General features: G+C 42.8%; 1 protein-coding gene across 27 annotated transcripts in view; it reads right to left on the reverse strand.

Annotated features, from left to right (window-relative positions):
* The window catches only part of lrrc7 (leucine rich repeat containing 7), a 171,884-nt gene that overhangs the window by 16,461 nt on the left and 143,745 nt on the right, over nucleotides 1-11,678 (reverse strand). For 10 of the 27 annotated variants that reach the window (XM_090235686.1, XM_036978167.2, XM_090235685.1 and 7 more), the window contains 11 exons: nucleotides 10,434-10,506; nucleotides 9,366-9,383; nucleotides 6,193-6,322; nucleotides 5,438-5,553; nucleotides 4,612-4,681; nucleotides 4,382-4,481; nucleotides 3,822-3,946; nucleotides 3,549-3,737; nucleotides 3,217-3,351; nucleotides 1,526-1,612; nucleotides 258-369 (listed from right to left, as the gene is read on the reverse strand). In XM_090235686.1, the coding sequence (XP_090091812.1) occupies nucleotides 258-369; nucleotides 1,526-1,612; nucleotides 3,217-3,351; nucleotides 3,549-3,737; nucleotides 3,822-3,946; nucleotides 4,382-4,481; nucleotides 4,612-4,681; nucleotides 5,438-5,553; nucleotides 6,193-6,322; nucleotides 9,366-9,383; nucleotides 10,434-10,506 (1,155 nt within the window). The remainder of the gene's footprint in view (nucleotides 1-257; nucleotides 370-1,525; nucleotides 1,613-3,216; nucleotides 3,352-3,548; nucleotides 3,738-3,821; nucleotides 3,947-4,381; nucleotides 4,482-4,611; nucleotides 4,682-5,437; nucleotides 5,554-6,192; nucleotides 6,323-9,365; nucleotides 9,384-10,433; nucleotides 10,507-11,678) is intronic. The other 17 variants (XM_090235691.1, XM_090235688.1, XM_090235681.1 and 14 more) reach the window with 3 other exon arrangements.

Here is an 11,678-nt window from a genome sequence, read left to right on the forward strand (position 1 = left end):
ATAAATCGTGAATAACAATGACTGAGAAAGTTACGGAGGGTCAAAGATCATACACCCAACACATGCTAACCTTTCACCATTACCATAACAGGGGAGGTTAGCATGTCTTGGGGGCGTGATCTTTCACCTCTAACATCACTCATTTTTGTTTTCTGAAATGAGTTTAGAGGAACAGAGAGCAGTGATGATATAACCTTAATGATAATGGTTGTGTTTGTAGTGAAGTAGAATACCAGGGATGGGAGTTTACGGCCTACCTTTCTTGTCTTTCCCCAGTAATACAACCTTTGGTTTGTACATGGCCGGTTCCACCAGGGTGGGCCTCATATCAGAGATACGGATATCATTCGGAGAGCCGCTCATAGAATCCTGAGAAAAGTTATTACACAATTCTTATTTCTGAACAAAAGACCAAAAGACAAAAACCTACACACAGCTTGGTTAACAGCTTCAACGACTTAACTCCACAAGCTCTTCCTGAGGCAGGAACTAACAAAAGGACACAAATATAGTACATAACTGATCATTATTGTACTGCTTATGCTGATAGTGTCATCAGTAACTGATATATTTTCTCTATATCTTAGTGATGTGTAACACACTGGAGCATGTCCTACAGTATCTGTGACTTCCTTCTCTCTTAGGGCTTAGAGGCCCAGCTGCTTGCTACAGGAGAGCCTACTTCCCACACCTGATGTCCCACATCTGCAGCTCTGCTCATTGCACCCCCACAGGGCAGGCTGAGGCAGCCGAGCGGAAAGAGACCACCAGGCCTGCTTGCCAGGCGACTCCAGGAACCACATCCCAGGAACACTCACTACACAGCACTGTCTCACTGGCATATCTGTATCTCCCGCCATCTTCTTTTTCTCTTGTGTAAAAAAGAGATCACAATATATCCAATACTTCTATACGTTTCAAAACATATAATCGAATATCTATAAATCCATACCCATGATGGGGCTACTATGAGGGTTCAGCATGTTCAGTGTTACATGACACGCAACGACAGCTGCAACCGCTTTCTGCTTTGGGTAAAAATGCCACCTTAAATCACTCCCAAGATTGTGTCCATAATTTACCAGCACCTTCTCTTTGGCTGGGAGTAATTGGTATGCCAGGCTGGATGCTTTTTGCCACGTCTCAGAGGAATGCTTGATTATCTCAAAACAAACAGCTGCGTGGTGTGGTGATGCCAATAAGTGCTGGAGTTAGCCTTGGCACTGCCAGTCTACTGCCCATTGGCACACTACTGTGTATACTATATATGCCATGATGCAGACTTTGCATAAAAAATTTTCCTCTTCATAAGTACTGTACAAGATATACATTACATATCTACAGTTTCACTGTTCATTAGAGAGAGTGGCTGTTATCGGCTTTCATCTTCATATTTCATGATACTCCGACTTTGTTTCTCCAGACGTTTCATAGTCTTTGTCAGCGTGCAAGAGGCAGTGTGAAGTCACACCAGCCGAGCCGTGGTTGAGCAGACTGTCTAATGTCTGATCTCACAGCCACTTACTATGAGGCAGAAACAGGAAGAAGCTGTAACGGCTGATGATGCATTCTCTGGCTGTGGCAGCTTGGGAACCACGCGATGTAAAGAAATCTAAGCAAAACAAACAAACACACATACAAACAAATAAAAGATGGAGAGGAAGTTTTCATGGTTCTACAAAAAAAAAGTTGTGTGAGGTAAAGAAGCATGGTTTATGGCATCAGCCCCCCCACCCCTTCACCCCCCCACCCATCCATCCTCCCCACCCATCCATCCCCCACATCCCTCCAGCCACCCCTACCCCTCCATCCCCCAATCCCTCCAGCCCCCCTCCCCACCAGCCCCCCACCCCTCCAGCCCCCACCCAGTGACCCAGTTCCCATTGCAGCATCGCGGCACCCAAGGGTCTCTTTCTCCCTGGGGTTTTATGGGAGGAGACAGCATGAGGCAATCCAAAGCAGTTATGGACACAAAGTACACAGGACATTGCAGCTCTGTCAACACACTTTACAGAGAGGTAGAGATGTAGCAGAGTGCCAAGCACAGGAGAACCTTCCAGATTTAGGGTTAGGAAAGTAAGTGGTTGCTAGCTGACTCCTTGGAAGTTGGAACCTACTTCCACTGGAAATGTATTTTCATTTTACAGGTTAAAATAAAATCTCATCTACATCTCATCTTAAATATATAGAATGTTTAAAGGACTCACAACCAGCATGAGTGCATTTACAACCCTGATGTAAATGGCCCAAACTCTGGGCTCCTATAGAGCTTATAAAGAAATGACAGTAATCAGATACAAGATACATATTATATGACCTGCTTCATTCATCTCCAGATGCTGACCACTTGACTCTGGGAACAGGCGCTTATTCAGATCTAGCCTCTTGGAGTCCTCTGAATGCAATTGACATTTAACACTGACCTTTGCTCTGTTTGTTCAACAGCCTCTGCTGTTCGTTGTGCAGTATTTCAAGCCTTATTAAAGGCTACAAATTCTGCACCAGGTTGCCCCCCTGGGGACTTGCAAATGCACTAATACTTGACATTTGAGCTATGGCCGAGTTAACCTCCATTTCAGCCACAATATGATATTATGCCAAGATAATGCACCTTTTTGCACACAGCATAAAAAAAATCTGAAAACAGCACCTCAGCAGTCTGACTCCTCTGCGTATTTAGAGAGAGAGAGCTAACGATTTAACAAAGACCCAGTTGAAGCCATCATGGGGCCTTTGAGGCTTCCAGATGAAAGGATTCTATGATCTCTGTAGGTTTCAATCACCTCTAAAAAGTTGCTGCGCCACAGTTCCATGGCCCTGGGTTTAATACATCGCCCCCTCAAACTTTGTCACACCTGGCCATAAGTCAAAAACACTGAAACCTGATACTACATTAATCTATGTCTTTGAAAAAGTTTGGACACACCCACTCAGTTCTTTCAATGAAATTCAGTTCCCATGCGTTCAATACAGGTGGTCTCACCTCTACCCGAACTCTCACATTGAGATGTCCAAGGCAACTAAGGACTAAATCTGACATAACGGCCTGAGAGGACCTTGAGGCTGCAGTGTAAACATTCATGTCAGTACTCTCTCCCCCACCAAGCCCAATACAAGCTGTTGTTTTGTTTTGCTTTCCTGGTGTTAAAAGGACGTAATTAAGTGCTACAAACGATTTAACATTTTCACAAAGAGATAAGGAAATTGCTCCTGTACCTCTGAGCTCTCAGTCAGATCCTCCTTGTCCTTGCGCTTTGGGATGTCGATGGCAGAGTTGTGGATGATGCCCTGCTCTGTCATCTGAGTCTTGTTGAACTCTCTCTCTCTCTCTAACATCTCTCTTTCCATCACCTGGAACAGAAGATCACTCTGAGTGACTGGGTGACACATATCTATCGCATTCAGCCAAAGAGGACTATGTATAATCAAATCATTTGTTTTTGTATGTGTGTGTGTGTGTGTGTGTGTGTGTGTGTGTGTGTGTGTGTGTGTGTGTGTGTGTGTGTGTGTGTAGGTCTCTGGGTGTGTGGTATGACCCGGTCTGTTACCTCTTTGGGGGGCATGGGCCAGGGGGGCTCATACTGTTCTTGTTTTCGTGACTCCATGTTGGTACCAGAGGAGTTAGTAACAGTGCTGAGGGGAAGCTGGTTCTTGCCCACCATGTTCTGCACTGACTTCACCATGTTCTTCAGGTCCTCTGGGTACGGTGTGGGGTAGCGCTTCAGATTGATCTCAACCTGGACGGACAGGACAAGCAAAATAAGCGGGAATAACTAAATAAAAACGGGGGAAACTGAGGTCAACAGAAAGTCCTGTGAAACCTTGACTTTTCCAGAGTTGTCCTCCTCCTCCTTCTTCTCCTCGAACTCAAAGGCGACGGTCATCCTCTGCTGACGCTGCTCCTCCCATAAGGTGGGGTTGAAGCTGTCGCTGTCTGACTGGTAGTCTACGGGCAGGAAAACAGGGAGGTGTCACTGACTTATTGTGCACTGGTCTCACACTGGTGCTGTTCTGATATGCTCACTTCACCAACAGCATACAGTGCACTGGCACCTAACCCAACCATCTGTCAAACGCCCTCAAGTGGAACCTCAAAATGGATTCAATCCCTGAGTAAATTTACACCTTCAGTCTCTCTGACCCTCAAAGGGTAGTACAGTGACACATATCACATATCACTATACCCATTACTATGAGGGATACCAGTGTTATTTCAAGCACCATTCATCAATTGTAAATACATATCCATGGCACCTTAGAGATCACAAAATCACATACTCATAGTACTGCAACATCCACTTTGTGGGAATACTTGGCTATGAGCATTTTCCCTCATGTCAGCATGTGTTACATTTCCACCCACAGTATCTGGCTAGCTCACCCTCATCATGTCGTGGTTGCTGAGGGAACATGTAGTTGGTGAGGACCCTCTGCTTGGTCTCTGGATGAGCCTCGGTCTGGAGAGGGATCAGGGCCTTGGACTGCACACAGAAGACAATCACACATCATTGACACTTCAAGTATAGCTAACACAGGTAAAACAATAGATTTAATCCTAAAACGTAAAGGTCTGTTTCTTTCTAACAAAACAATATATAAGATCATATTTACCTGATTGTCTGAAAGCCAAAGAGCAGCAAGATCTTTTAGTTTTGTGAAAGTGAACGGGAGATTCTTTAATCTGTGTAAGGGAAAAGAAGACGAAATGGGAGTAAGAAGGCATATCATCTCAAAGAGTACACTGTGTTCGGGTGTGTTCAAGGACACAGATCATCATTAAGTCCCCTGTGAAAAGCCAATATTATTCCTCTGCCAAGGAACTATAATAGCCTGCCTCTGACTGACTGACACCCACTACTCACCTTGGCAACACGCTCAGCAAACTCTGCCTCACTTTGACAACAGAAATATGTCAGAGGAAGACAGTGTTGTGGGCTACCGTAGGCAGGATGATGCAGGGTTGGGGTGATTCGATGCCCATTCTGAGGCAGCCTATCAGCTCTGTGGTGTGTGGTGCTGCGTGTAGAGGCAGGTCTGACTAATGGCTGTCGTGTGTTAAGTGATGGTCAGGTTTAATTACCTTGGATCCAGTTAATCACTGGCAGAGCAACCAAACATCTCATAAAGAGCTTTCTTAATTAGCCCGTGGGCAGGGGGAAGTGCTTTCTAAGGCTGTGCAGCTATCTTAATGTGCTATTAACAAAATAATAACCACTAGCTAGCTTCCCTAGTTTATATAAAATCCTCAGAAGAATGCCCCACTCCACCTACGCTCTATGTAAATATATAGACACACAACACAAGCCTTTTCCTCGTCAATGAGAGTGTGAGGAACATATGGATTCACTGTGTGTCTGCGTTTCTGTGTGTCTGTGTTTCTGTATGTGCGTGTGCGTGTGCTACTGTATGTATACATAGCAGAACAATCGGTAGATACCTATTGTCGCTTAAGTTGAGAACACGTAGCTTGGTCATCTGCCCAATCTCATCAGGTAGAAACTCTAGTTTATTGGAGCGCAACGACATGACTGTCACATTCTTACAGTTCCCAATCTGCAACAAAAGAGCCAAGCAGATATTTCAGTGATCACTTTCCATCTTCCATGCACCAAACCATATAAATGACCAGTTTTGAGGAAGCTACTCTGAAAATATAGTTTACCACACTACCAATTTCTTCACACGGGAAGAAGTTAAGCTACACTAAAGCTACCCTGAAGAAAAAGTAGATCACTACATCCAAACAACTTTGTGCTAAATTATCATATCTCAACCTGAAATGTCATAGACTACAAATTGCAAGAATAGATCACTCTGGAGTCAGATGTTAGCAGAAGGTGTGATTTAGCCTATTCAACATTTCAAGTGAAAATTAGGCAGGTCTGACGCTGAAAAAGCAAGAAAATTCTTGCCTACCTCACCTATATATTATTTTTGCAAAAAAGTAGCATGTAGTTCCAGTAGTTAGCCACATCGCTGCATGACAAAAAAGTAATTAACTACTGACAACACTACCAAGATTTGAATTTAGTTCAACTGCCACCAAGCTACTGCAAAACATAGTTAAATTACTAGTTGAACTAGATGTAGTTCACTATTCCCCAACACTGTTAAATACACAACCAAATGCATTGTGTATGTGTGTGAGTACAGGAGCACTGTGAGGATATAGGGACAGACGGACGGACGTACCTCCCTGGGTAGTTCAATGAGAAAGTTTTCATCAGCAGAAAACGTGCGAAGGTTGGGCAGGTAGCCAATGGTGGGGGGCAGGGACTCTAATTCATTACAGCTGCAGTCAAACTCCTCTAAAAGCGATAAACTGGGTAGAAGAAGAAAGAGGAGAACGGGTCCCTTAAGAATCCTTCATGCCACAGCTACTTCCACTTGGTTAGTTATTAGTGTAACATCAACATGTAAAGAAGCACAATAACCAAAACCCTATCAGTAAAAAATAAAGGAAAAACAACCACAAATCTGCAGATTTTCTACTACACATGTCTTTGATGTACCATATTAATATGTGCATATCATTTTGTCAAGAACCTGCGAAGCACAGACCTACTTACACAGACCAACTTAATTTGTACGCAAAAAAATGGGCTGTGAATTATTGAAGTGGAACATTTACATACACTTAGGTTGGAGTCATTAAAACTTGTTTTTCAACCACTCCACAAATGTCTTCTTAACAAACTATAGTTCTGTCAAGTCGGTTAGGACATCTACTTTCTGCATGACACTAGTAATTTTTTCAACAATTGTTAACAGACAGATTATTTCACTTAGAATTCACTGTATCACAATTCCAGTGGGTCAGAAGTTTACATACACTAAGTTGACTGTGCCTTTAAACAGCTTTGAAAATTCCCCAAAATGATGTCATGAATTTAGAAGCTTCTGATAGGCTAATTGACATAATTTGAGTTAATTGGAGGTGTACCTGTGGATGTATTTCAAGGCCTACCTTCAAACTCAGTGCCTCTTTGCTTGACATCATGGGAAAATGAAAAGAAATCAGCCAATACCTCAGAAAATATTGTAGACCACAAGTCTGGTTCATCCTTGGAAGCAATTTCCAAATGCCTGAAGGTACAACGTTCATCTGTACAAACAATAGTACGCAAGTATAAACACCATGGGACCATGCAGCTGTAATATCGCTCAGGAAGGAGACGCGTTCTGTCTCCTAGAGATGATCGTACTTTGAGGCGAAAAGTGAAAATCAATCCCAGAACAACAGCAAAGGACATTGTGAAGATGCTGGAGGAAACGGGTACAAAAGTATCTATATCCACAGTAAAAACGAGTCCTATATTGACATAACCTGAAAGGCCACTCGGCAAGGAAGAAGCCACTGTTCCAAAACCGCCATAGAAAAACAGACTACGGTTTACAACTGCACATGGGAACAAAGACTGTACTTTTTGGAGAAATGTCCTCTGGTCTGATGAAACAAAAATATAACTGTTTGGACATAATGACCATTGTTATGTTTGGAGGAAAAAGGGGGAGGCTAGCAAGCTAAAGAACACCATCTCAATCGTGACACATGGGGGTGGCAGCATCATGTTGTGGGAGTGCTTTGCTGCAGGAGGGACTGGTGCACTTCACAAAATAGATGGCATCATGAGGAAAGAAAATTATGTGGATATATTAAAGCAACATCTCAAGACATCAGTCAGGAAGTTAAAGCTTGGTCACAAATGGGTCTTCCAAATGGACAATGACCCCAAGCATACTTCCAAAGTTGTGGCAAAATGGCTTAAGGACAACAAAGTCAAGGTATTGGAGTGGCCACCACAAAGCCCTGACCTCAATCCCATAGAAAATTTGTGGGCTGAACTGAAAAAGCGTGTGCGAGCAAGGAGGCCTACAAACCTGACTCCGTTACACAAGCTCTGTCAGGAGGAATGGGCCAAAATTCACCCAACTTATTGTGGGAAGCTTGTGGAAGGCTACCCGAAACGTTTGACCCAAATTAAACATATACTAATTAAGTGTATGTAAACTTCTGACCCACTGGGATTGTGATGAAAGAAATAAAAGCTGAAATGAATCATTCTCTCTACCATTTCTCTGACATTTCACATTCTTAAAATAAAGTGGTGATCCTAACAGACCTAAGACAGGGGATTTTTACTAGGATTAAACGTCAGGAATTGTGAAAACTGAGTTTAAATGTAGTTGGCTAAGGTGTATGTAAACTTCCGACTTCAACTGTATCATAATGATACAAGCATTATTTCACTCAAGCCACGGGCAGATTCATTTCAGCAGCAGGTTGCATTATTAGTTATTGACTGTATTTGTTGTTGACAGATACAGTCTCAGATGACTGATCCCTCCTTGGTGTAGAGACATTAATGGAAACAAATCATAATTGTGTTCCTTATAAGAGTAGATCCATCTAAGACATGTACAGACTACAGAAAGGTGAAATCATGAATCAAATGGATTCATGAGGATCATGGCAATATTCAATACCATGACTTGATAGAATGAGAGATTTTTACAGACAAACCACAACATTTATTCAACTTTATTAATTCCATGAGTGAAAATGAAAATGAATACTCACTATCTGGTGGTGCCAGTATCTCTTTTCAATCAGATTATAATCAACAGTATGCTTTTTACCAAAATCGGGAATATTAAATACTGAACTTCATGAATGACAAACTTAACTCTTATATTATACCTTAAACTCTAAAGCCACAGTGTTTATTGAGTCAAATGCCCTTGCCTCTTTGTCAGATTTGAAAGGACAACGTGAGCAAAAACAACAACAACTGTCCAGTTTTTAAATTCAAACTCCAACAGAGCGTTTAGTGTAAAATGTAATTGTATTTGAACAGGATAGGATGAGGGAAAGAGCTGCCTCCTCACACTGGAAATACTTCATTTAAGCAATAAGGCCTGAGGGGGTGTGATATATGGTCAATATACCACAGTTAAGGGCTGTTCTTAAGCACGATACAATGTGAAGTGCCTGGATACAGCCCTTAGCTGTGGTATATTGGCTATATACCACAAACCCCCGAGGTGCCTTATTGCTGCTTATCAACGTTATTAGAACAGTAAACAGTTAATTTTGTGTCATACCACAGCTTAAAGTCAATCAGCATTTGGGCCAATCACCATTTACAATTGTTTTTATTTATTACACACACAGCAGAGTCATTAGCTCAACATTTGTCTGGACAGGCTGGCCCAGCTGGCCTCCCATATGCAGGCCTTTTACTAGAGCTGCTTCCCTGGCCGGAACATACAGACAGGGGACATTAAGGTGAGCACTTGCCTGAATAAACATGCTGTGGCGAGGAGGAACGTGTACAGGAGACAGGGATTTACAGTCTACTTACCCTATTTTGGCGCGTCCACTAAGTGGCCCATTTTAGATGCATGTGAAATAACCACAACACACAAAACCGACCAATGACAAACCAAGAAAAAAAGGTGTACAGGAAACAGTATCACAGGCTTGGGGAGCAGCAGTGGGGGAGGCAGGGCACGGTAAGGATGAACATGATATGATGAGCTGTAAGGTGGTGACCCTGACCTATGACATCCCAGTAACTGGGTGTCTTCAGACTTGACCCCCAGAATTGCCTCTGACTCATTCTAGTTTACAGATTAAACTGATATCGTATATATAAAACAAGCAAATCAACTTGGCTGGCTATTGTGTTTGAGTTTGAGGTTGCAATACAAGCAGAGGAAGCTTGGGAAGTTTTTTTTTTTTTTTTTTTTACATCAGAGTCAAGTCCACTCAGACAGCCTCCATTTTAAATATTGCACAACAAATGAATGGCACACCCCCAAAATGTATCTCTCTCCCTCTCTGCCTCTCTCTTTCCCTCCCTCTCCCTCCCTCTCGCTCCCTCTCTCCCTCTCTCTTTCCCTCCCTCCCTCTCTCTCTCTCCCTCTCTCTTTCCCTCCCTCCCTCCCTCTCTCTCTCTCTCTCTCTCTCCCTCCCTCTCTCTCTCTCTCTGTCTCTCTCTCAGTGCCGCCAACTGAGACACAATGTTCTACATCACTCTGTACTTGGTGTGAACAGTGATGGAGCAAATTAGCGTTAGTCGATGTGAGGTGAGAAGCAGCATCAAGGAGAAGGTGCCAGAGTGAGACAGCAGAGTTTCAGACCCCTTCTATCCACAGGCCGTGTTGACTACAGCAACAAACCACTGGCATAGAAGTCGAGCTAAGATTAAGATGCAATGTGTCAACTCAATTTACCATCAAAATCTGTCTCTGACGGCTTTTAATTTGGTTATGCAATAGATGCCCTAAAACTGACTAACATTCAGTTCAATGATAGATACGCATTAATAAACAAGACTTGGAATTTAGTTTAGCTTTTGGCCACATCCTCTCAAAAAATGTCATTTGGGAAGTTCAGGGATTGCAATTTGAGAAGTGATAGTACTCACCTTCCAATGGTGTTAGGCAGTGAGGTGAGCTGGTTGTCATCCACTTTTAGTGTTGTGAGCTTCTTCAACATTCCTACAATGGAGACAAAGACATAACTCTAGTTTCACTATTCATTTGATGTTATGTAATTGATTCTTTAAAAAAAGGAACAAATACACTATGAGAAGCAAAGTCAAAAGAGAAGAACACGGTTAAAAGGAATTTTTCAAACCCATTGTCTATATAATCCTCTTACCGGTTGATTCATTTACAGCCAGGAAATTATTGACAAACTTATTAAGTACAAAATAACTTAATAGATTGTGCAAATTAAATTTGAGGATTCAAACAAACACTTTTTTCTCTCCAAATAGGAATGGCATTTTAATGACGCATATGATTGATAATGGCAATCCAACTCAGGGATTTGCGCTCTCAGATAACAACCTCCAAGAGGAGCCGCCACGATGAATGCAGTCATTACATAATTAATCATCCTCTCCCCACCTTATCTCCTAATCATAATTTCTTGATCCTTTTTCTTATTCTTTCTAACCAGGAGATCCTATTGTTCCAGAGGGGAGAGAGCAGAGACAATATAACCAGGCGATCCTATTGTTCCAGAGGGGAGAGAGCAGAGACAATATAACCAGGAGATCCTATTGTTCCAGAGGGGAGAGAGCAGAGACAATATAACCAGGAGATCCTATTGTTCCAGGGGAGAGAGAGGAGACAATCTAACCAGGAGATCCTATTGTTCCAGAGGGGAGAGAGCAGAGATAATCTAACCAGTAGATCCTATTGTTCCAGAGGGGAGAGAGAGGAGACAATCTAACCAGGAGACCCTACTGTTCCAGAGGGGAGAGAGCAGAGACAATCTAACCAGGAGATCCTATTGTTGCAGAGAGAGGAGAGAGCAGAGACAATCTAAAAAGGAGATCCTATTGTTGCAGAGGGGAGAGAGCAGAGACAATCTAACCAGGAGATCGTATTGTTCCAGAGGGGAGAGAGCAGAGACAACATAACCAGGAGATCCTATTGTTGCAGAGAGGAGAGAGGGGAGACAATCTAAACAGGAGATCCTATTGTTGCAGAGGGGAGAGAGCAGAGACAATCTAACCAGGAGATCGTATTGTTCCAGAGGGGAGAGAGCAGAGACAACATAACCAGGAGATCCTATTGTTGCAGAGAGGAGAGAGGGGAGACAATCTAAACAGGAGATCCTATTGTTGCAGAGGGGAGAGAGCAGAGACAACATAACAAGG

This window comes from Oncorhynchus mykiss, chromosome 5, assembly GCF_057628025.1.
Source record: "Oncorhynchus mykiss isolate SJ-2025 chromosome 5, ASM5762802v1, whole genome shotgun sequence".
Taxonomy (NCBI): Eukaryota; Metazoa; Chordata; class Actinopteri; order Salmoniformes; family Salmonidae; genus Oncorhynchus; species Oncorhynchus mykiss.